Source organism: Anguilla rostrata, chromosome 9 (genome assembly GCF_018555375.3).
Source record: "Anguilla rostrata isolate EN2019 chromosome 9, ASM1855537v3, whole genome shotgun sequence".
NCBI classification, from domain to species: domain Eukaryota; kingdom Metazoa; phylum Chordata; class Actinopteri; order Anguilliformes; family Anguillidae; genus Anguilla; species Anguilla rostrata.
In genome coordinates this window covers 41042768-41068055 of record NC_057941.1, presented here as the reverse complement: position 1 = coordinate 41068055, position 25288 = coordinate 41042768, and the positions used below count along the sequence as shown (strand labels likewise).

General features: G+C 38.7%; 3 protein-coding genes across 6 annotated transcripts; 2 read left to right on the top strand and 1 right to left on the bottom strand.

The window, feature by feature from the left end:
* Positions 1-72: 72 nt before the first annotated feature.
* Positions 73-5570, top strand: ccdc90b (coiled-coil domain containing 90B). 3 transcript variants are annotated; one of them, XM_064352146.1, is made up of 9 exons: positions 73-228; positions 1402-1521; positions 1881-1984; positions 3510-3611; positions 3997-4038; positions 4298-4369; positions 4568-4621; positions 4838-4952; positions 5322-5570. In XM_064352146.1, exons 2-9 carry the CDS (start codon positions 1437-1439, stop codon positions 5375-5377), a joined length of 630 nt encoding a protein of 209 aa, XP_064208216.1. In that variant the 5' UTR covers positions 73-228; positions 1402-1436; the 3' UTR covers positions 5378-5570. The 3 variants fall into 3 exon arrangements, with proteins under 3 accessions (XP_064208216.1, XP_064208217.1, XP_064208215.1); XM_064352147.1 differs by lacking the exon at positions 73-228 and adding an exon at positions 323-459; XM_064352145.1 differs by lacking the exon at positions 73-228 and adding an exon at positions 509-1001.
* Positions 5571-6564: 994 nt separating this feature from the next.
* LOC135263770 (ankyrin repeat domain-containing protein 42-like) lies at positions 6565-14103 on the bottom strand. The gene is made up of 12 exons (XM_064352144.1): positions 13950-14103; positions 13623-13774; positions 13423-13530; positions 12986-13105; positions 12466-12601; positions 11284-11484; positions 10869-10994; positions 10228-10333; positions 9720-9892; positions 8848-8974; positions 7934-8066; positions 6565-6681 (listed from the first exon to the last, which is right to left on the bottom strand). The coding sequence occupies exons 1-12, from the start codon at positions 13975-13977 to the stop codon at positions 6583-6585; spliced, it is 1509 nt and encodes a 502-aa protein (XP_064208214.1). The 5' UTR covers positions 13978-14103; the 3' UTR covers positions 6565-6582.
* Positions 14104-15813: 1710 nt separating this feature from the next.
* On the top strand, positions 15814-22355 carry ddias (DNA damage-induced apoptosis suppressor). 2 transcript variants are annotated; one of them, XM_064352141.1, is made up of 4 exons: positions 15815-16326; positions 17247-17408; positions 17890-18007; positions 18149-22084. In XM_064352141.1, the coding sequence occupies exons 1-4, from the start codon at positions 16208-16210 to the stop codon at positions 20507-20509; spliced, it is 2760 nt and encodes a 919-aa protein (XP_064208211.1). In that variant the 5' UTR covers positions 15815-16207; the 3' UTR covers positions 20510-22084. The 2 variants fall into 2 exon arrangements, with proteins under 2 accessions (XP_064208212.1, XP_064208211.1); XM_064352142.1 differs by lacking the exon at positions 17247-17408 and having other exon boundaries at positions 15814-16326; positions 18149-22355.
* Positions 22356-25288: the final 2933 nt, after the last annotated feature.

Genomic DNA, 25288 nt, shown 5'->3' with positions numbered 1-25288 from the left:
CCGCAAGCGCATTTGCCATCAAGCATGCGCAGTAGAGGCTGCTTCCCGTTACTTCCTAGACTTCACCGCCTTGTCCCTCCTACCTCCAGTTCCTATGTACGCTCTATGCCACAAACACAGAAAGTGATAGAAAAAATGGACTAAGTTACGAAGACGTTAACCATTAATTTAGTGTACACTGCATTCATACAGTTTAAGTGACAGCTCCCGCGAGAAAACATTTGTCCGGTAAGCGGAAGCCGTCTCACACTCTACGGTAGCACGTTCTACAACAACAGGGCATCTGGACATTGTAGTCCCAGACAAAAAAAACAAAACAAAAACATTGACCAGTCCACAAGCTGAAAACTTTAATACAGGCAAGCGATGGCCCTCTTTTACACATGATACCACAGTTTTAACAAAGTAGTAAAATATCACCACGAACATAATCACCAAACACATTCATTGTAGGCTACGGTAAGTCGCCGCCTAGCGGATTCCAAAGCTTACAGTACACACGTTGCATTATCACTTCCTACAAATAACGTAATCATACCGCTAAATGTTAGTTAGCGTTGACCGTGAGTTCACCGTTGTATATCACCGTGCTATATGCATTTCGCTTCTAAGCTTCAGCCTACTTTCATTCTAGTTGTTTTACTTATTGACTAGAACGATAGTGAGTGGTCCGGACTCTCAGTAACTCTCACAGTTCGGTGGTTGTCACTTATCCAAGTGCCTGGATAGCGAGTTGGTTGTCCTGCCCGCTACTGAAGTAACGAGTCTAGCCAGATTCTTATAGGAACAATCGAAGTACATCAGCTGCTTTCGTTTTTCTTTTCTATCGAATCGTCGCGCCGTACTCTGTACATTAACTTACTCATAGCTAGCCACAGAGCGAACTTAACATTCACCTATGATTTGTAGGCAGTGTGCAACTCTCTTTGGTCAAGTAGGTAGATTTACATTACGAAATCTCGCCAAAGACCTCAATGTGGGACGATTGCAGTACGTCAGAGGTAGGTTATGAGCATGATTTAACAAGTGAACGAATAGGACAAGCTAACTGGTTTATAAAGCAAACCACATTGAAACATAGGCTACCTTTAATTTGTTTTGTAATAACAATAACAGTTTTTGGTTGAGTCTGTGCACTGATTATTAAACATCCGTAATGCTAAATTTGTTCATTGACTTTATCAAACGCATGGAATGCAGATCAGTGCATCTGCGTCAACATGGCACTTCTTGTTTGACGTTAACAAAACACCGAATTAGAAAATAATAATAATCCGATAACCCCCTTGTTGAAAAAATATCTAAGATATTTCGAGAACACTGTTCGTGAATAGCCAATATAGCCTATCTGGACATGCATAGTTTCGGTCCAACAGAATTAATTTGTGTCGTCTCTTTTAGACATCCATAGAACCTCGAACATCAGAACGTATGACATGAGAAAAGTGGAACTTACTCCCTTGGAACAAAGGAAATTAACTTTCGACACACATGCTCTGGTGAAAGAACTGGAAAATAATGGTAAGCAACTGTTTTGTCTACATATTTGAAGGGACATGGATTTTGATAGTGTCATATCTAGCCTACATATCATTTTATGGGAAAACGTAAGGCTAATTATTTAAGAACTTCCAATAGCAGGGTTATGTGTCGGCCCAAGACCTCACAGCAGCCTTACATCACCCTACCTTTAGACTGGTATGTGATCACATCCCAAATGTGTCCATTCTGTCATATCACGAGGGCTGTATGCTGTGACTGTATTGTATGCTATTGCAAATATATCTGGGGAAAAATAAAGAATTACAGGCGGGAAAAGTAGCTATTGTTTTTTATTGTCTAATAAAGCTATGTTTTGCTGTGTGTTACTCTCATTTTAGGTTTTGAGAAGGGCCAAGCAGAAGTCATTGTGACAGCACTGGTGACACTGACTACAGCAAACTTGGACATAGTATACAGAGATATGGTGACGGGAACACATCAGGTATGCAGTTCAACGTGAATGAATGTATGAATCATTGCATTTATACAGCACTTTTCCTAACACTCAAAGTGCTTTACAGTGATGAGTGGGAACTCACCTCACCCACCACCATGTGTAGCACCCCCACATTCTTTAAATCAGAGGATGATTTGGTATCAAGTTTGAGAGAGCCAGGTGGGGACTTTAACCAGGACACCGGGGAACCCTCAGACCACAGTGCGTCGACCAGAGGGAAGATTGCTGGCCCACCAACACCACTTCCAGCAGTAACTTAGTTTTCCCAGGTGGTCTTCCATCCTAGTACTAACCAAGCCCACACTTGCTTAGCTTCAGCAATATGGCAAGAGCAGGGTGCATGGTGGTATGGCTGCTGGCTCAAATGTGAATAATACACCATGAATACACCATAGATATCCATATTTAACTAGGCCGAACCACAACCTTAGCCAACTTATGCTGTGGAACATCCAGATGTAAGTCTGTGCCGCACATGCATACCTCTTGCCTCCATGCTTACGAGAGATATTTGGTCCGATAAACAACAGCATGGTAAGCAGTTTCAGAAATTAAATCTGTTTGTACACAATCTAAATTAAACATTGGTTGTAAGGAATTTGATAGTCTATCAGAGGGGGAGGAAACATGCATACAGAGGTAATGACCGTTGGGTTACCTGCCACCTCACTAGTACATTTTGTTCTTGGAAAGGGGTATAAAAGCTGGTGCTTGAACAACACTATTGTAATTGACCTACCTTACCTTTACATGGTATGTTTCATACTGCAAAGAAGACTACTTTTGCTTTATTAATAACATTGTTATTGACCTAAACTTTGAAGCTACAAGTTTTACTTTACAAAGGACCAAATTCCTTCACTGGGCTATTTATAGGTTATGGAGTGATGGCTGCTCAAGCATCAGAAGCATGGTGTTTGAACCGGACTACAATGTTTAAAAGACTGAATACAAACAACATGAGACTAACAACTACCCATGTTTTACTGCAAAGCAATATATATTTTAGTCCATTTTGTTAAATAAAAAGTATGAAAATGTATTCATAGGAAAGAAGTGGTATGTGGAGGATGTGGATTCTGTATCAACTCTCCAGTTAGGGAATGGTTAATCATTCACTAAAGAAGTTAGGGTGATGAATGTCACTGCAATACCGTACTGGGTAATGTAGTGGAATGAATCACACTGCCTAGTTCATAATCAGACAGACAGGTTGATATTAATTGCAAAAGTAAACTATCATATTGTGCCTTTCACACTTTTAGTTGCATTTTAAATGCTATGACTATTTAGGTTACATCTCAGCTCAGTTCTATCATTTTGTGTTGAGCATTGCAACGAGCGGCTGCTATTGCTAGGAACTGAGGTAGGTAGCTAGCTAACATTCGTTAATTACAACCATACTGAAAAGTAATGGGAACTGGTTACGTTGGCCTGATCCACAAACAAGTAAGCAAAGAAATGTAGCCAAAATAAATATAAAGTAAACAAAGTGTCTTTCTTTCTTTAGGAAATAGCTCTTCAGCAGATCATGGCTCATCTTGACTCCATAAGGAAAGACATGGTTATTCTGGAGAAAAGTGAATTTGCAAACCTACGTTCTGAAAATGCGGTAATGTCACATATTACAGTCACACTGGTCATTATTATCATTGTTTTAGCGGTAATAAAGGCATACAGATGTACAAAGTACAATTATATTTATGAATTACTTTACATTAATTCACAGTATTATTGAAGCTGATATTACTGGACAATGAAATTATGTAAAAAAAAAAAAAAAAAAACAGTATACTTCTGGGTTTGGAAATTGTAATCATTTTTGTAATTGAAATTTTTTCCAAAATGTATTATTCAATTTTATTTGAGAAAAATATACTTGTTATTCATAAATAAATATTACAAATAATTGTGCATGCATGTGTGGAAGTAAGTGCTTTATGTTCGGTAATATAAGTAATGAAGTGAACATAATATGCAATGTTTTCCACTTACAGATGATGAAAAATGAACTTGAACAGATCAAGAACAGGCTAAATGTAAGTGAAGTTTGAAAATGATAGCCAACTATCAGAACATTGTTACTTTTGCACTAGAGTAACCTTATCAATCAGAGAGTTGTATTTTGAGTGATTACTGTGTTGTTTCTAGAGGGTTCTCACAGAGCACTTGGAATTTCTTTCAAATTCCTGTGCCTTATTTTAAAATAAAAATATAGATCTAATTTGAATAATTTTTGTTTAGGACAATGGTGAAACGTAAGAATTCAACTACCATGTATTTTAAATTGCTTTTCAGGAGGAGAGTCTGAGAATCAGAGCAGATGCAAAACTGGACATAAATTTGGAAAGAAGCAGAGTCACAGATATGGTAAAAAAATATTTGAGTAAACATTAGAATTGGCATGCAAAATGTGCATAATGTGGATATTATTTTCATTAATTGCAACTGATATTTATTAATGCAGACTACTATCAAAGCTATTTTGCAGAAAGTTGTTTACTTGAAAGCCAGCCCAATGCCTGATTGTAAATGTTGTGTTGTTTTGGCTTCTATTTTCTTTATCAGTTCACTGAGCAAGAGAAGAAGCTCATGGAAATCAGTACAGAATTCCACAAGAAGGTTTGACCCAGACAACGTATTCCAATAAGCTAAAATTGTGTTTTGAATGTTTGCATGTGTGTGTGTTTGTATGCATGTGCACGCACATAAACTGAAAAGAATGACCGCAAAATCTTGTTATGAAATTGGAAGTCATGTTGTGTTACAAGTGCAATAAAGCTTTGGTGAAGACTTTCGTAAAGACTTGTGTTTTCTCTGTTTTACATAATTCTCCAGAATGCGGATATTGATCGTGGTACATTGGAGACGACCAGAAAAATTGACATTGAGGTTGCTTCACTGAGAACACTTCTAGAATCTCTGAAGCTTGAAACTATTCGTTATCTTGCAGGTGAGCACTCTGCATGGATGTGTCCATGGATACAAGAGCCAAAACTACCAGTGTATTGCTGATTGATTGCTAGTTCAACATCTGTCCTCTTTAATCCCAAATGTGTATCCTACTTGAGTTATGTTGCTCTGAAAAGTTCTTAAAACTGCTGTAGTCACCAGGCCAACAGTGAAGGGCTCTGTGACAATGTGTAGATGTTGCAATACAAGAATAAAGATTGATAGATTAAATTCTGTATACAGAAAGATCTACTTTGACAGCTAATGTATTATCTAGCAGTGCTATGCTTAAACCAGATTTGAAACATGTCTGAAACATCTGTCTTTGTTAAAATATTTACTTACATTTGTTTTCTCTTTTATTTTGTAGCATCTGTGTTCGCATGCTTGGCTATAGCCTTGGGCTTTTACCGACTTTGGAAGTGACAGATTCAATCTGTCTGTGGCTGAGATTTCCTGACAACAACTCACCCTTCAAAAGGGACCATCTCACCTTTTAAAAGACAACAACTCACATCTGACCCTTTAAAAGGGACCATCTCACCCTTTAAAAGTATTCATATTTAATGATGTGTGAGACAAGCTGCCAACAGTTTATACAATAAAGTGAAAAACAATTTTTGTGGCTTTTGTATATTTTAAGCTTGAACTAGTTATACAGTACTACAATAGTTGTTTACCAAAGAGTTCCTGTTTATAATGCACATGTTGTGCATGTAACTCATATGAAAGCAATGTCAGTATTCTGTCAGTAAAATATTCCAAGGGTAGCAGTTTATAGTGATCAGGGAACTGGGCCTGTAACACTGCCATTGTACCAGTGACCAAGTTACCTAAACTGAATAGAATGTTACAGTGATGATGTCTTTTTGTTGGCCTGCCTGGAAGTTTCTTCCACTGTGGGTTCCCTCTGCAGATTTTCAGTGCATTTTTCCCATAGGGATTTTTATTTCTGCAGAAAATAAGGTCTGTGGTTAACATAAGCTTAAGAGAGTTTCACATTTTGTTTTACGACATAAATTACACCAGTGAATATCTCAACCATGGATTTGGAAGCTGTTATGTGATTTTAAAAAAGTAAGTTGCTAACAAGTTGCTATATTGAAATTACAACAGTAACAAACAGTAACAGAGCTATTATGAAACTTGAGTTGTGGTTTGCGGAATGTGACCATTGTTGTAGTTTCAATATCGCAACTTGTTAGCCATTTACTTTTTTAAAACACATAACTGCTTTGAAAATCTTGGTGGAGATATTAAAGGGTGTAATTTATCTCATAGGACAAAATGTTAACCCACAGACCTTATTTTCTGCAGAAATCGTCATGGGAAAAAGGCCCTATGGGAAAAAAGCTTTGGAAATCTGCAGAGGGAACCCATGGCTCAAAAATGCTAACTTACTTCCAGGTTTTAGGACTACAAACTGTGGCACTCCATTGCTTCCATAAATATCCAGCTGTATATATGGATTGTGGAAAGAAATGTAAGTTTATCTAAATAAGAGGTGCTATATATCTATATGCCTTAATGTAAAGTAATTGAATATGCACAAAATTCAAATAGCAAATTCAATGTGAATTTAATTCAATATGACTGAATTAAATGTCCCATAATGCACCAAGTCTTTCATTTTATTGGATTCTTTTCACAAACACCCCACCAACATCACTCTTTCTGTTCTTCTTCACTTTCTTTTTTTCCCTGACCTGGATGGCCTGGGGATTATCCTCCTGTGGAAAGAGAATTTTTGTTTTGAAATGTTAATTAGCCAATGTTAAGTATTAAATCACCTCTGACAGAATGTGATGATTGGGCTTGCAGCCAACACCCTCAGAAACCAAACATAACTGTTCATGTGCTGTGCTGCACTTGTTATATTTTTGTTTGTTTGAAGTGCCATTTTAAGAAGTATACCTATGTGTTTGGCCTCTTTCACACAGGAGTACCAGCACTGCAGACTACATTACATTACAGGCATTTAGCAGACGCTCTTATCCAGAGCGACTTAGACAGCTTTTACATAGCATTTTTACATTGTATCCATTTATACAGCTGGATATATACTGAAGCAATTTTGGTTAAGTACCTTGCTTAAGGGTACAACGGCAGTGTCCTACCCGGGAATCGAACCTGCAACCTTTCGGTTACAAGCCCAGTTCCTTACCCACTGTGCTACACTCCGTCCTCTGTCCAACCACAAATATTCTCTGTATTATTATTGAAAATCATGCACTGTGTTGCACATGCTATTGTTGTATATCCATGTCTAATTATTTTGCTGCAGCTCATTTTGCATTGCTAAACTATAAGTGCACATACATTTTGGGGGACCAGAACACAGTTGCAATAACTAATCAATGCATTTATGGATGCAAATGATTCCTATTTTATTTTGGTCATGATTGTTCCCTTCTTTACCTGTTATAAAAGCTGAATGTTTCGGGATGGTTATAATTTTGTGAAATAGTGAGAGGCGCTTTGTTTATGCTAGCTTGGTGGGTTCTGGGGGTAGCCTTATAAATTGAATTAGATTTTGATTGCTGCAGTGAGCAAGAGTGCTGGCTTAGCTGCGTAAGAGAGGAGGTAATCTTTAGTTATGAAGAATTTAGTTCTGATTTGTTCCCTTATTCATCTTCCTTAGTGTTTTTTTCTTCACTGTAAATATTTTTCATTTTCACTTCCACACTGCACCTGCTGTAAAGAAGTACCTAAAGTTTTGATGTCCTGTGCCTCACTTCCGCCTCCCTTGGCTGTGTGTGTCCTGGTGTATTACAACAGTATTTTGTACTCTGATACGCTTATATAAACTCTGTTGAATACCGAACATTTTATTATGCACTCAACATTTTACAGTGTCATTTTCTGTATGTTTGAAAGTTAGTCTGATCATTTTGCTATGCGATTATTGTAGTTATTTCTGAATCCATTTAGTGACAAAATTTCTGTTCTGCACAACTTGTGTGTGCCTGTGGACAGACTTACTGTGGTGACGCTGAGGTCCTGCAGGCACTGATTGAGATGCCCGATTTCCGACCTGCACTCATCCAGCTGCAATTCCAGCTTCTCCCGACGTACTCTCTCAAACTCCAGCTGTGTCTGCAGCTCCTCTATGGTTCTACAAATAATTGAAAAAACTTAATAAATCTAAAATTAAATAACATAACATGACGAGAACAGGCCATTCAGCCCAACACGCTCACCATTTTGCCAACTAAATTGTACCTAGGTGCTCTGATTACCTAAAGATTAGCCTACAGATTACCTACAGATTAACACCATATCAAGCCTGGTCTTGACATACTCCTCCACTACATGATCTGGCAGGCATGATCTAGTAACTTCAGTTACTACACTCAATATAATATGGTAATATCTTGTCCAATTGCTTTGAGTAATTAAATATATATATTTAAACCCATGTTCTTTTTGAATTTTAATTATGAAAACAACCAGCTGTTTCATTTGAACACATCAGGATAGTGCTGTCCAAGTTACGGGTTTGTAAGTAAACATACAAGAGTGTTGTATTAAATGTTGATTCAAAATCAATAGGCAATTGCATTCCCATTGGACTGGTGTGTATGCAGGTTTTAGTTTCTGCAGATTACTCAATAAAGTAAATGGCTATATACTGTACGCCAACATTAACTTTCACTTGTACAGTATATTGTAGCAAAATGTTTCATAAAAGACTCAAGAACAGTCTTTGGTAGTCATTCATTAAATTAAAAATAAATACTAAAATGCCGGCCACATCATGTAAATGGCTAGGCTGATTTAATAACGAAGAGCAGAAGTTTGCCTGAAATCCAGGGATGGATACAACTCTCCTTGTCATTCCCTGATGCAGATTGATTAAGTCTTGGGGTCATATCTGCACATCAACAGTATTGTACCTTTGAGCCTCTTTGGCTTCTTTCCACTGGCTTCTGTCCTCTTCTAGCAGACCTCCAAGCTGCCTGTAGTTACTTTTTGCAATCTCCAACAACTGTTTAAGGTCCTCAATTTTTTGATACGCTCTCACTGAGAAATCAGAGAATTACTAGTTAATATTACTCAAGATCAACCTCTTCCACCTCTGAGGTAGATAATTCAGATGGGTGAAGCCATAAGAAGTACCCACCGGTGTCAGGGCTAGGTCGGAAAGTGTCGGAATTTCCTGGGGTGGAAACCCGTCCCCATATATCATTGCAACCCTTTGAGGGCGAAACCTTTTGCTCTGACTTAAGGTCTGAGGCTACTACTAATGAGCTAATGTTGCTAATGGTAAATTATTTTCTAATTCGCTTTGGCTAATGAGATAATACAACACCTGGTAGCGAGAAGATGAAAATAAGCAGTTTTTTGGATGACAGGGATTGTTTTTCTGTAGCCTCTATAGTACTGGGCTAAAACGAAAACCTATACCCACACTAGGCTTTTTAAGTAAGTTTGGTCGCCCTTGTCTTAAACCAACCTGTTTTACAACTGCACTGCAGGTGTGTTACCACCTGTAGTCCAAAAATTACAGATATTGAGTTGGAAGCCCCTTAATTAGCATCTAGGCTTATCACAGAAGCTTGACAATTGTTCATAGACAGCAAAATAGGGCACAGTGTATTACAAAGGGGTGTAAATGTGGTGCACATTGTAACCACCAGTTCTAATTTTTTTTTAATTGAAATATATTTAACAATTAACCGGCATCTAAAGAATTCAAGTATTCCAAACACGTTTGTCCAGGTCTGTTCAAGAAGCTTCCCGTTTTACTGGGAACTCAGACACTGACCTCTTTGCTCCTTCCTCTGGGTGGCATTCAGAGCGACTTCTTCAAAGCCGTCTGTACTCCCCTCCACACCATGTTTATCAGAACACGAGGGGTCCATTATCCCCACCTCTTCATCTGAGTCCCCCTCCAAGCCTCCTCCCCCCAGCACCTTCACTGCTGCTAACTGAGCAAACCTGTTGGTGAGCAGGTGTCCAGGTTAAATCCAGTTTAAGAATACACCTGAACACATCACAAATGTTGTTATTATTATTTTTTTTACAGATTCGAAAGATTAAAAAATCTTACTGTTTATTTTTTTTAATCTCCAGTTCTTCCAAATAAAATGAATGTATTTGTATTTTTTTAAAACCAGATATATAAATATCTGCCATAAGCAGCAGTAATTTGTATGTTTGCTTTACCAATATATTGCAATATATTGTTTTATGACCTTGATAATATATGTTGTTTAAATATCCTGATGAGTGTTCTATTTTTGTAAGGGGATGGGTGCTTGTTAAAAATAAACCTTCTCGCTGTGTCCTTTGGGTTCTCCCCTGCATTGTCTCTGATGTCCTGATTTGCACCCATCTCCAAAAGCCACTGCAGGCAGTTCAGATGACCTTTCCCAGCAGCTGGAATTGAACACAACAAGTGATAACAGAAATCAAGCCCTTATGTCTTTGGAAACTATGCTACAGAATACAAAGGAGAAACAGACAAGGTAAGGAAGATACAGATATATGGAGAGCTCAGAGGTGTATGTTGTTCGTTGATTAGCGTTGCATGCGTGTTGATATTCATGTTTCATTGTTTTCAGGTGTTACAATAGGTTTACTGCTTTTAAAACCATAAAAGAAAATAGCTGAGTCAAGACTAGTCTCCAGTGTGAAAGGGACCTCAATGTCCCATCACATATGGTTGTAAAACTGGAATATTTTGCACGGAAATCAACAGGAATTTATGGGAATTAATAGGTCTTTTGCAAAGCAGTTGCTTTTTCCAGTACATTACATTACATTTATTAGGCAGACACGTTTATACAATCCATGGCATGGGCACAGGTTGGGTTCAATCCGATACTGGTGCTCACTCATGCCCCACAGAAAGTTTGTACTTTTAAAGTTAAATGTTGAGGATGAAGTGTAAGACTGGCTATAACTGTCACACCTTTATGCATGGGAGTTGAACCGCTGTCATCTCTCTCGTTGATGTTGACGATTCCGCATTCCACCAGCTTCCGCAAGGCATCCAGATCCCCTTGCGAGGCTGCTCTGTGTGCTGGGAAGGCTACAGCTGACAGGAAACAAGGGTGATCCAATTTTGGAATCTTATCAAATCATGAGAGGAATCCCATTTTCAACATTCTGTTCAGCTTGACCAAAACCATACATGTTTTGAGATCACGAAAGGTGGTATATCAATATAATTTATAATTACAGATGTAAAAATTATAGAATATTATAATAAACCACACAGGTGAGGTTTATTTTCATATGTATACAATGATCATAATGACATGATCATTAACATGCTCATTTGCATGTTTTATGAATGGTTCATTTTTAAATGTGAATAGTCATACTTTCCTGCTCCAGAGGGAGATCCTTATGCTTTTCAATCAGTTCGATGTACTGTAGAACAGGTTGCTTGGAGAACCGCCGGGCCAGATCTTTTGGGGTCTCTCCCTGGTTGTTTCTGGCTCCCAATGTATGGGCTATACTCATTCCCTTTGACACCAGGAATTTAAAGCAGAAGACGTGGCCCTCCATGGCTGACAAGTGAGCTACAGGGACCAGTGGTGAGAAAGACACTTCATGAGTCTACAACAGATAACCACAGCACTCAGAGGTCTGAAAGAAAGTTAGGTTTCTGCTACATGTGAGTAGTACAGTTGGGGACAATTCTAGGGGGGTCAAACGTTCTGGTCACAAAATCACAATGGGCGTCCCACACACAAGCATAAAAAATTGACGTATTTGCTCATTTTAACATGTCATTTGACAAGGAAATATTTAATATTTGAGTAGATTAAGATATGATATTATATCACAAGTGCACTTACAGTTCAGTGATGTTCATTTTTTACTTTAGAAGCCAGAAATCATGTTGCTAATTTGGCTTTTTATGAGCATTAGTGCTTGCAGTTAACACTGTATGGAAATCTGATCATTATAAAAACTCAAAACCACATTAAAGGCATTAATACACATTTTACTACACCTTAGAGGCTAATTAGTCATTATTTATTGTTACTTTGTTAATTTAGATGTCTTAAAAATGGTAAGGCTGCTAGCATCCTGAGCAGACGCATAGTGTGCCCAAAATGTTTTAGGGGACACAATCTCAAACAAATAACATGTAGATGGTTTATGTCAACAATCAGAGAAATCAAAAAAATTTGAGGGGCATGTGCATAGCTTTGAAACAATTCCTTTGAAATTCTGTAAATTATTTGTAATTAATTTGATTCTTTTAAATATTTCTATAAAGTCTTGCCATTTTTAATTTAATGAATTGAAATTTGAATTAAGTTCATGAATTGACTGAACTGAAATGCAATTAAACTCAGTTCAAACCATTAGAGCCCCTTGTTCGTTCTACATTTTTGTTGCATCTATTGGCAACAGTTGCAATAGGCCTAACATTGATCACTTTACTGTGTGTCTTGTACATAACTCTTTTACAATAATGCTAACTTTACTTTCACAAGAGACACTTTGAACATTTAACATTCTTAAAATAGTCCCTTGTGGTGTTTTCATACCTGGTGTGTTGCCATTGCTATTCACCTCGTCAACATTTGCTCCCCATTTGCTGAGGGTTTGCAGGCAGCCCACTCTCCCGTGGAATGCAGCGTAGTGCACCGGCCTCCAGTCGTTGCTATCAGCACAGTAACAGTCCTCCACAACAAGGAAATTATAGAAGCGCATTTCATCTAACTGGCAGTTCATTAATCACACCTGAGGTCAAATACTGTATCTGCAATACTTAAACCCTTTAGACCCTTTAATTCTTGCAGCATACTGAATATTTTAAAAGAAACACCTATTTCCACCAATAATCATAAAAAGATTATTTTATTTGATTGTACAGTTTTGCAAATAATTTTTTAAAAAGTGTTTTAAATTCTCAGGGGCTTGCAGGAGAGTGTTTAAATGTTCCCAATATAAAAAGGGTTCAGGTATTTCAAATTTGTAGCTGTTTGACTCAGGATTGACAATAACACAAAAGATGATATCTTTTGTTCAGAGAAAAAAGATTCCTTGTAAGGGTTAAAAACTAACCACTGCACCACGTAGGACTATTTGGAGAGTGTAGGAGTGTCCGTGGGCAGCTGCAAGGTGGGCTGGAGTGCATCCTCTATTATCCTGTGCATTGAGGTTGGCCCCATTCACAGCGAGAGCCTACAATATTGGGAGGATACACATGCATCGTCACATTACATTTTACATTAAAGGATTTGGCCTTTTTTATCTAGAGTGATGCACATTTGTTAACAATCCAATTTATGGAGCTGGATATTCACAGAAGCAACTTCAGCGATTACACTGTGCTCAAGGGTACTGAAATGCCCCATTAGGGTATCAAAGCTGCAACTACCTAATTACAAGAATAGTTCACTAGCATTTCACTAACTATTTTCCACACTCATTCTTATTTTCCTAAACAACAATTCTACAAGTATTATGTGAATTGTCTCATTAGAGAAAGAGTGAATTACCTGCATACATGCATCCTGCCCCCTAATGGCTGATATGTGCGCTGCAGTCCAGCCCTGAGGTGTTCTGCAAGTGTTGTCAGCGCCATGCCACAGAAGCCAGTGCAGGCACTGTGAATAAGCACAGAATGGCAAAAGTTGTAAAACTATAATTGCATTATAACATTAGCTTCCACGAGATATATTTTATTTGTATACACTACCTCCAAGCTGCCGGCATGTGAAGCCCAGTGGAGAGGGGTGAATTTGTGTTTTTTGTCCACATCGTTAATGTCAGCACCGTTTTTCACCAATAGTGCCAGTTCTTTCACGTCTCCTGCCCTCACAGCGTCATGGATTGTCCTGGTCTGACTTTCTGTTCATTGATTATTGCATGGGGTTAAGATTACAAACAGCACACCCATAATTGATGACTGAAATGTAGGAATGTTTAACACTCAATCGGCAGCATCGGTAGAACGAAACGCATATTAATTCACACAAAAAACAATTTAAATCCAATTCTAAAACATTTTAAATTAAGATTTTACCTTCTGTTGGCTTTGTTCCGACAGGCATTTCAAAACTTGAACGTGAAAATCAAGATCCGCAATTCATTGTTCCTCCGTCCGCGGTTACCAAGGGGTTTGTTTGTGGTTACGCAAACATCCTGTGTTGATCACCACTTTTCAGCCAACATCTACCTTTCCATGCTGTAAGCGATTTTGTCTGACTACACTTGCAGTTTAAGGATTTTTGCAACAAAGCCTTTTCATGTGCGCATGCGACTACATTTTGGTCTTTATAGATCAAACAATTTCAAATAGTAAAATTTTTATATAGAATAATAGCCTGCCCTACATAGATTATTTTACCCAGTTAAAGGTGTTGTGGCACCATTTCGAAATTATTTTAACCCACTTTATACCTTCTGTTGGACGAAACAATAATGCATTCGTTTTTTAATTCTGTATTTTCATTTTCTGGATTGATGTTTTCAGTTTTATCAATGTTTTTAACTCTCCTGTTATGTTGCGGGTCAAATTGACCCTTTTTAAAGTTTGAAAATCTAGGAAAAATACTTAAAATTATTTTTTCAGTATCAAACTTCTTCTACTGGCCTTAATTAGTGTAATCAACATTTTAAATGAAAATGGTTCATTTCATGTATTTGCAAACCCCCCCTGTATGGGGACTGACCCGGGAACATTTTTGCTGTACCTAAAAAATGAACAGAACAGGAGGGTTAAAAACATCACAATTACTACATATAAAATAGTTTGGTATAAATATAGTAGACAGCCATAGTAGTGGTATATTCTAAACAAACCTTTTATCCATCTATCCATTATCTATACCTGCTTATCTTGGGAAGGGTTGCTCGGGGTGTTGGAGCCTATCACAGCATGCATTGGGCAAGAGGCAGAAATACACCCTGCACAGGACAGCAATCTATCGCAGGGCACACACACACACACACTCATACCTATGCTTATGGGCGATTCATAGTCTCCAGTTAGACTACCTGCATGTCTTTGGACTGTCGGAGGAAACCCATGCGGAAACCAGGAATAACATGCAAACTCGACACAGAACGGCCAGGCCGGATTCAAACCCAGTACCTTCTTGCTGTGAGATGACAGTGCTACCCACTGCCACTGGAATATATTTAATCTTTTAAGCGTTTATAATCTGTAAAACCTTTATATTCTTACTAACATATTATTATTATTATTATTATTGTTGTTGTTGTTGTTATTGTGTCTCTACTTCTGTCTCCTGATAGATGTTCAGTGTCTTCTTTAGTAATGTTTGGTAGACTACTGGATCAGCAGCAATTGTGTGTTGTTATATATGCATTCTCTCCATGAGTAGTGAACACAGTAGTGAGAATCAGCAGAATAAAGGGCCATGTACTGGTTGTATATAGTTATGGTTATCCTCCTGCAATCGAGTGCACAAAGTTTGAAAATGGACTAGAATTTAAGAGGTTTCTTGTGGATTTATGTGATTTGTGTGCGGGAAAACTTGGTTAAGGCCTCATCTAGATTATGTGTTGCAGGGATATGAGGTTGTGAGGAAGGACAGAGAGAGAGGAAGTGGTGGTTGTGGAAGATGCGCTGCCTTTGTAAGACTAGAAGAAAAAAATTTTCAAAACTTTTTTTCTACTCCAAATAGATCATAAACCCTTGAATATAAACGTGAGAAATGTAAACGTGCTTTTTATCCAGTGCTTTTTAACAGCTCTGCCGTTTACTTGTTTTCAGGCCAATCCTGCCTGGTCCAATATGGCGACGACGTTGACGTGCGATCCAAAGGCCAATGCGGCGTCTATATCTTTTACAGTCTCTGGTCTATATATGTCTATGGGTGTGACAACCGCCAATGAAAAAACAAAGTTGTTTCATCAGTGGACCCCCCACTCCAGTCCCGAAGGTGGCGGTAATGGACCACAAGTTGTTTTTAAAACTGCCATTAAATACAAGAAGAAGAACCGGTTGTTTTATAAAACAACTATGCACAGTGCATTTAAAATGGTTGCCGTTTAAATTAGTTAACTGTTATTTCGTTTATATTCAGGGAGCTTGAATTAGGTGATTAACTAGTTCTGAACTACTCCACTAAACTCATGTATGATCAGTGCTGTTCAGAAAGTGCGATTAACAGATTGATAATTTAAACTAGTTTTACTGTTTTGTAAAATGATTGTTAGATGCCAGGCTAGATAACAGCAAGCACACTGACCCAACTTGCTACTTTTTATTTTAATTGCACTTATCCAGCTTGCGTTCCATGACTGCGCTACAGTATGGTCTCTGGTCATACGCAGCTCATATGCTCGGTGTTGTCTCTTCGAGATTCTTGTGTTTTGTATCCCTCCTGTCCACAGTGCGTTTCCAGGTTGCAAAAGAAGCATCCGGAACTAAGGTAACTTTTACAGTAGTAAGTGAGCTGGCTAGCTATGCGGCATCAAAAAGGCTAACGTTAACGCTAGCGTTAGTTCAATTTGCGAGCTAGAAGGAGTTGAAAGATTTGCCTCTTTTACAAATACTGACAACGGAGAATTTAAATGTTTAAATGCCTAAAAATGTCTGCATTGGATATGTTGTACATGTGTAAACATACAAAAGTGTGAATTGTTACATTTTAAAAATATATTTCTGACCAACAAAAAAGTAATGTCAGTAAAGTCCAGTACATTGAATTTCCCAAAAAACGACGAATATGAGGTTAAAGTTCAGACTGTCAGGTTTAATTTGAGTGTATTTTCCGGTAATCCATATACTAATTGTTGCCTTTTTGACACGTCGTTCCTCAATTTTAGGGGAGCAAAAGTAGTGGGACAAATGACCATTCCTGTTAATGATCTGAAATCAAGTATTCGTATTTGGTAGGCTACTTGGTTGCGAATCCTTTGCATTTGATAACTTCCTGTAGTCTGCGACAGATAGGCCTGACCAGACACCAGGTATCTTCCCTGGTGATGATCTGTACTGCTGCATTCTTCGGTTCCTGTTTGTTTCTGGGGCGTATTGCCTTCGGTCTTGTTTTCAGCAAGTGAAATGCATGTTCATTTGGATTCAGTACTTAACCAGTCAAGAACATTACACTTTTTGTGAATGTGAATGGGACATAGAGGAAAAACAGGTATTCAGTTTGCCCGTAAGGTCTGACCAAGGGTATACTTTTTCACCAGATAATTTTTTGGGTTAGGTTGGGGTGAAATTATTCTTGGCGCAACATTGGCTAAAACAGTTTGCAGAAATTCAGTAGTACACATTTCTGGGACAGGCTGAATTAATGCAAAGTTTTAAGTTTAGTATGTATTGTTTTGTTCTGTTTAACAGATGCAGCTGCCAAAAGTGTGGTTTCGCCTGTATGGAGGAAAACATCAGTTACAGATACCGGTTGTCACTCAATGTGAAAAGATACAATGATATTTTTGGAGTGACAGTTTTTGGTAGCTGTCTAAATCCATACTTTGGTATTCCTGCTGTTGGTCTTCAGAGGTATTGTTGTACATGTCAATTTTCTGTTATGTAAGCTTGAAACGATACATACGAAACTGAAGTTTTGCTAAATTTCAATTTCCTAGCGTAAGAACTAATACAAACTGACCATGATAATTAGGAATGTGGTAAACAGAAATGATCATCCCATTAAAGGTCAGCCTCACTAGTCAAGCTCATAACTGTATAGCACTCTGAGCTGAACCAGTTTTTGATGTGAGGTAAGTCCACTCAACATCTAGTAATATGCTTTACTCATGAACCAATAGCTTAGTACAACTTATGATGAATCATATTCTTATGCAGGTGTGGCTCCACTTGGAGGTGAGTGTTAATGATGGCTAAATCCTAGTAGAACCAGACAGGAAATGAATACTACAAAGTTCAAGTACCCTTTCAAAATGCTTGAGATGGAGAGTCTGGGGGTCAAAACTGTTCAACAATAAACATTCTGTTTTCCTTTCCTTGTGTCTGTGTGCAGGTTTTATGATGATGCACTGAGAACTGCAGAAGATCCACATGGTGACTGTGTACGTAGACTGTTACTCAAGGCAGTGGAAGACTGCTTTGTTGGGCGACAGTTTGAGTTTGGAATTAAGGTAGTGCATAACTTATTGCCTTTTAGAGAATTATCAGAAATCGTAAAATATTTGATTGACCTCCAGTCTTGGTTTTGATCATTATTTATTTTTCCTTATGAGTTCTCAAGCAGGTGTATTTTTCTCTTTTCTTTAAAACAGCTAACTGGACATAAAACAGGGGAGAGATCCTTGTTTAATGAGCAAGGGCTCCCTGAATTGTTTGCCAGCAACAGAATCTCTGGAGAATTTGTTGCTAGTCGGATCACCTTGCCAAATGGAGCTGCTGGAGGAAGCTCCGTTCTCAGCTACTTCAAGAAACTGCTGCAGGCGTCATGTGTTGTTCTTGACTGTGGTTTGCCGAACCCTGAGAGGCCTTCAGTCTCCCTAGAACACACTGACTCCCTGGCACCGAAAAGCTTTGATTGCTCATTGGCCTCCTTCAGCGGATCATCTTCATGGCACAGCTACAATGTGCACTACTTTCCCAAGTACTGGAAAAGATCACCTGGGATAATCAATTCTTCAGCAGAGCAGGAAGAGCACTCTTACTCGATGCAACAAAATGGAACTGATGTTGGTTCGCAGTGGTGGTGCAGAAAATCTCATAAATGTTCTCCTGGTGCCCCCTCTTATGTCTTGTCCCCTCAGAACTGCTCACTGGATGTAAAGGGGGAAGAGAATTATAATGACTGTTCCCAAGGAAGCGGAATGGGTGACTCTAGAGAAACTGCTGAGTCCTCACCCTCAAATAGCTTCCAGCGCAGTCACTTCTCATTGCCTGATACTCTTGAACTAACATCATCCGTCACTGAATCTGAGAAACACAAGTCTCCACACCCTGGCAAGGTTGAACAAGTTGAACTTGGACAAAATGAACATCTGGGTTTAAAACTTAGGTGGAGAGGTGTGTTTTCTCTGGGAAAAGATGACATGTCTTCTTTCCAAGAAGGATTATCAGTTTGCGGGTGGAACAGCAAGTTATCAAATTCTTCAGCTTGGGCGGATCTCCCTTTCTCTGAAAGCTGGGGAGAATTTATCAGTGAAGCTAACAGGCCCTCTGAGGTATCTCAAGAGAACAAGGCATGTGATTCAGCCAAGAAAATAGAGGCAAAGTTAAGTGAAGCAGGCTGCGTTGATAAAATACACAGCTGTGCAAATTTCCATCTAGCTAATGCCAGCAGTGCCACTGAGCATTCATGCAATTTCATAATCTTATCAGGAGGAACCACTTCATATCTTTGTAGTGCCCAGGTCAGAGAGCAAGACTCTGTGGCTGTGGTGCAGCAGCCTTTCATAAAATCTCCTGGGGTGTGTTGCACAGAAAACAGCAACTTATCTGCAAATGACCCTGATGTAAAATACAACAATGTGTTCAGAGCTCACATATCTACCTCAGATCATCTTGGTTATGCCTCAGAAGATCAGGAGATACGAAAGGGGGACTTGAGCCGCTCCGTGCCAGGTTTAAGGGGTTTGACTGCTCAGGGTCAGTGTAACAACAAGGTCCAAAATGAAATCAAAGAATTCAGTTGTGTGGGGGGTGAGGCTAAGACATGGGGCACAGTTTTCCATAAGGACTACTGCATTTCTGAACACAAGCTGGATGGACATGGTGCATCAGTTTGCGATTTTGGATGGGAAGAGCAAGCAATGCCGAACAGAGGACCCTTTTATGGCAAAGATGCTTACAATGCCTCTGCCGATCTGTTTGGCATCTGTCAAAACAGTGTCAGCATTGTAGAGGAAGGAGACAAAAGGGCAACACCACAATCAGAATGCAGGGCATTGAAGTTTTTGAGGAGCTGTCGTCCACTTGTGGATGCATACTGTGGGGATCATTCGATGCCGATAGAGAAGGTACATAAACTCAGAACCGACAAGTGCAGGCTGGGATCAGAAATTTCTGACCCTCTGGACTTTGTCCCTTTTTCGCAGTCGACTCCCATTTCAAGAAACCTCATTCCTGTACGTCGTCTTCCACATAGAGGCAAAGACCAGACACCCAGCAGAGGTAACGTGTCATCATGGCATCATGGATGCTCCAAAACAGAGTCTGAAAATACCAAAGAAAATGTGAGAGACCGTGGCTCTGAAGATACAGTTCCTTTGTCAATGGCTAAGATTAGATGCTCATCCACACTACAGAGTCTGACCAGAAGCATAAAGAGAACTGACCCTGTAGTCAGATATCGCTGCAAAAGAATCCTGTTGGCAAGCAGGGGAAGAAAATCATGCAGGAAGATTCTGAGCAGCAGAATTGATAACATCTGTGAAAACACCATAGGGACTAAGATTAGGTGTACCTTAGGCGATTCAGTGTGTGTTCCATCTAGCCCAAAGTGGAAGAATTGTGTTAAAAGTGCACATTTAGGAAGTGAAGGACAAAGAGTTGCAGAGGTGGCAACCTCCTCTAAATCTACAGCTAGTGAGAACACCAGTACCTCCCACCTCTGTACTGATCCGGGCGGTATGGCCCTTGATTGGTCTGCTGACCTTTTTGTGGATTCCTTTGGAATTTAATTTGCAGTAAAGAAGAATCTTGCAGCCTTTGGACAGTTTTTGTCGCTAATCTCTACAAATTATTTAAAGGTAGCATGGTAAAATTGTATTTTAGAGAATACCCAAGTATGTGCATACACTTAAAAAAACAACAAAAAAAAAAACCACGCAGAATCACTTTATTACTGGGTGTGAGTTTGGGTGTGAGCTTTGATCAGCTCTTTATATTCACAAATTATGGAACACATACAAAGAAACACTATGACTAATATTGAAGCAAAAACTTGGTTAAGTTAATTAACTGCTTTGACTGGCCATTATTTGTATGCTTACTGACTACATGGTGAATGATATTCATTATTAAACCAATGTATTCCATACGAGTTACCATCGTTACAGTCCTTAAACTTTGTTCCATCACAAGACCAGCAGTAGATACCCTTGGCAGTATACTCAGTAAGAAGAAAGAACTTAAGGATTGAGAACCACCGGCGAACATGTCCACGAACACTGTTGTCAGTATACTCAGTGAGAACACCACACTGTTTAAAGTCACTCCATGCCGCTGGGCTGTGAATAATTACGAATAATTACGAGGCAGCTATTGACCGGGGCTGCAATCTCGCCCAGACCTGCGTCTCGCGGCTACGCCATGGATGTATAAAGAGAAGGGCTACGTGAGATCACAACACAAAACAAAAAGTTTAAAGTGTTTAAAGTGGCTTTAGTTCATCTAGTTATGCAAAAGTAGAAAAAAAGGGGGAAGGGGGGATGGTACGTTCGCCCTCTAAATCAGAGTAGGACGGAGAATGGAGAGTTTTGTCTGTACATTCGGCAAATGCGGAGTTTAGACGAGGGGGTCCACTTTCTCTTATTTCCGAGAATGTGTGCTAGGCGTTTTGATGACTTGCTGAAACGAGTAGCACCATTCATCAAACATGCGGGAACTCACAGAATTCCCATCTCTACAGAAGAGGGATTGGCGTTGACTCTTCGTACATTAGCATGTGAAGTCTGCCCTCTGAACACTCAACCGTGACCTAACGAACCATGTGATGTGAACGGACCAATAGCTGAGAGGGGGAGGTCAGAGAACAAGAAAGAAGTTTTCCAAAAGTTCTCCCTGGAGGCCGTCGCACACTGCACCATATGAACACACAACAGCGCGTCTTTTTGTTCTTCAGTTGTTCTCATTGCTTCGTTTTGCTCAAAAGGTTCTACTTCTTACGAAGTATACTGCCAACTTTAAATATGCTGCAGTGAGTATATTTAAATATATGTGTTTTGTTTAATCCTAAAAAAAATTGCCAAACCCTGATAAATTACCCAATTTTGGAATGTATATATTTTTTATTCCCTGCTATTGGCTAATTCAGAAGATTTTTTCTTTTTTAATGGGTAAGTTGTGCAAATCACTACAGAAAAGAACTTGTGGCTCACGCAAAAACAAGCAGAAATGAGACACTGTCCAATGATAAAAACTGGAAATGTGTATCTTGTGTCATAACTGTGCATTGGGCCCATCTAAAATCAGCTTGTCCTTGTTCATTTTGGAGAACCAACTCCCAACTCTCAATTAAAAAAAAAAAAACCAAACTCTCAACACAAACTGTATGTTATCTAGAATGTGATAGTCTAAAACGGCATTCATCTAAGTACTAAAGTTGAAATGAAACACAACATTAATCCTGATTTCTTCATGAAGGAATAGATGGGAATAATCTTTTAGATATGAGTGTTGTAATTATTGGTATTTTGTGGCCACGATGTAATGACATTCTATTGTGCGCCATTATGGAATTTCCCTGAATTGCAATGAATTAAATTCCACTTCCTGCCATTCCAATTAAAATTCCAGTTCAACATCCTGTGGGGTCTTGGCCAATTTAGTTCAAATTCCAACTAATGGGTTGAATGGAAACAATTTTTAAAATTCTGAATTTTGCACAACTGTGGCTAACAAAGTAGCTGACATTCAAATCAGAAAAGAGAAACATCTCATCTTACAGCACTTAGCCCTGAGGAAATAAAATATACTGAAGTATATTAAAATTTATTTTCAAAATCAGAAAAGATATTGCAATACTTAGCAATGTATGGGTAAACACATTACTGGAACTTTTGCTATTTGAAATAAAAATGGATCGTTTTCTTTAGCACTTCAGGTTAAAAACAGAAGTATGTAAATCTAATCCAGTGACGATGTCCAAGATCCGCAATTAACCTTTTCTTAAGATCAGACTGAAAGATTTGAGCATTTTGACAATACTGAAACTTTTGAACCTTAAGTTAATCTTAGCTAATAATTTACTGATCTTTTTTGAATGCACATTCAGCTATTGAAAAATATATTTTAAAATACAATACTGTATAGTTGTCAATCTCTGCCAAAGATCACTTAAAGAATAAAATATATGGATTCAGCACCAAAAGTGACCCAAATCACCTTAGAAGATAGCAATTCAGTGGAAATTATAGTCAAGTATGGAGAAATTGCAGTTCTGGCATTTTTCAAAACTAACTGAAGCTGCAGCAGTTCCAAGTAGGCTAGATGATGGCGTTTCCCTCTCCGGGCATTGGTGAGGCCTCGTTGTTAATCGGTGCATTCTGTTTTGCTTCGCGGATCAGTTCACATGCCATGCCAAAGAAAAGCTTCTCCACATTGTCTGACTCTTTGGCTGACGTTTCCAGATAGCACATACACCGTGCATCAGCAAACTCTTCTGCCCTCGGTCTGGAAGCAATTTTATTTCCTGCAAACATATCAGTGAACACTAATTAGTGATCATGACAATTCACCTATACACCAGTGAGCCCACTGCATTACTTAACACCAATGAATTGGCAGCAACTTAAAAATAAATACTTTACTGTCAGTGGAGGTTTCAATCAATTCCTGCCTTTCCTGTTGAGCAAATACAGTATGCTGTATGTTTTATGCATGAATGTTCAACTGTCAGCAGTAAAGTGACATGTGGTCCACTGCCAGGCTGTAAGAGGAAGAAAAGGTCATTGCAGCTGGCTGTGGACAAGCAGAAATGTGTTATTTCTTATCGAGTCTGGTCCACATGCTTGCAATGCTGAACAATGTCCCAAGTTTTTTTCTACTGTGGTTTAATGATGCTGAATCGCCAGTAACAGAATGTTTCATCCTTCAGATTACTAGCAGTGACCTAATCAACCCGATAAATCAAGGTGAAAGCCAAAACAAGTTACAAATAAAAAAATTACACGAACTTTGCCAAAAGTCGGCAAGACCTCTGGCAGGAACCTGGATACTGATGTACAAGTTGACTTGTAGGTGAAGTTAGCACAGATTCTCACTCTTTAAAGGTCCGCAAGGTCTACAAGGTATATTATTTCCACAAGCTCTACCAAAATGTTGATAATGTTTAAAAAATATGTATAATTACAAAACATTTTTTGAAAAAACGGCAGTTGAGCCGAGTCTCCCTTTGAGTTGAACAGGCTGTTTTGGGTGTGTGTTGCAGGTTTTTTCACACACTCTACCTTGACTGGTCATCTGACTGACAGGAGGGAATGACAGGAGCGCACCCCCCATCTCCTTCCCATAAAACTGCTCTAAAAGTGAACATGCCATTCAAAAGTTATCTGGCAGGGATTACACCATACATTAGGGCTGCCACCTTCAGTGCCAAAAAAAGAATCCCCCCATCAGAAAATCTGGACAGACATGTTTACACGTGATTTTTTTGAAAGCAAAAATCACGTGTAAAAAGACAGCCAAATGAGAGGCCTGTCTGAGTTGTAACTGATGATATAGACATTTACAGATCTATGTACGCTTTTACAGATCTGTGTACACATTTCCAGTTTTATGTACGTATTTACAAATCTGTGTACGCATTTACAGATTTGTGTATGCGTTTACAGATTTATGTACGCATTTACAGATCTGTGTACGCATTTGCAGATTTATCTATGCATTTACAGATCTGTGTACACATTTACAGATCTGTGTATGCATTTACAGATCTGTGTACGCATTTACAGATTTATGTACACATTTACAGATCTGTGTACACATTTACAGATTTATGTATGCATTTGCAAATAATTTAGCAGATCTGTATACACATTTACAGATTAATGTACGCATTTGCAAATAATTCTGCTACAATAATAGTCCCATACATTACCTACCAGACCAAATCGCATCACAGATTTTGGTTCTTCATTTTGGCACCGTCTTCACTAACATTACAGTCGCTCTGTTGACTCAGTCAGTGATGGGAGAAACTGTTAGCAAGCTGCCTAATGTTACTCGGTCAAAATGCCAAAAGAGAAACTGTCTAAAGCATGGCTGTATTTTATCCAAAAGGATTTAAACATTGAATCACCCCTTTGCAATAAAAAAGTAATTTATTAATGTCTTTTAATTAATGTTTTGCTCGTTCTTTTAGGTAGACTACTAGTTCAGGCACTGTGTAGGCACTGTACTGTTTCAAAAGTATCATTTTAGCATGGATATCAAAATATAAACAATAACTTCTCCCTACTCATAAAACGATATTATGCAAAGTCTGCATGTGAAATGACAGAGAATGATTATACAGCTGTAAAAGCAATAGTTAGAATTTTTATGGCAATTATAATTAGCAAGCAAGCTCTTCCACACAGAACAAGAATGGTGACCACAAAGTTGTTAAAAATGTGTTCTATTGGCTGAAACAGCATCACATGTGCACTTCTTTATGTCCATTTTTTAGCTGCGACCTCAGCTCTATAGCTCTGTCTGTCGGTCGATCGGTTGGTTGGTCAGTTGGTCAGTTGGTCCAC

Bases quoted from the DNA above. Each gene is read 5' to 3' on its own strand.
- ccdc90b (XM_064352145.1), top strand. From the start codon at position 899: ATGATTTGTAGGCAGTGTGCAACTCTCTTTGGTCAAGTAGGTAGATTT. The intron at 4,622-4,837 runs GTTTGACCCAGA...ATAATTCTCCAG, and splicing joins GTACAGAATTCCACAAGAAG to AATGCGGATATTGATCGTGG. The intron at 4,953-5,321 runs GTGAGCACTCTG...TTTATTTTGTAG, and splicing joins AACTATTCGTTATCTTGCAG to CATCTGTGTTCGCATGCTTG.
- ddias (XM_064352141.1), top strand. From the start codon at position 16,208: ATGGTCTCTGGTCATACGCAGCTCATATGCTCGGTGTTGTCTCTTCGA. The intron at 16,327-17,246 runs GTAACTTTTACA...TCTGTTTAACAG, and splicing joins AAGAAGCATCCGGAACTAAG to ATGCAGCTGCCAAAAGTGTG. The intron at 17,409-17,889 runs GTATTGTTGTAC...GTCTGTGTGCAG, and splicing joins CCTGCTGTTGGTCTTCAGAG to GTTTTATGATGATGCACTGA.
- LOC135263770 (XM_064352144.1), bottom strand. From the start codon at position 13,977: ATGCCTGTCGGAACAAAGCCAACAGAAG. The intron at 13,531-13,622 runs GTAGTGTATACA...GCTTATTCACAG, and splicing joins CACATGCCGGCAGCTTGGAG to TGCCTGCACTGGCTTCTGTG. The intron at 10,334-10,868 runs GTGTGACAGTTA...GTTCAATTCCAG, and splicing joins TTCAACTCCCATGCATAAAG to CTGCTGGGAAAGGTCATCTG.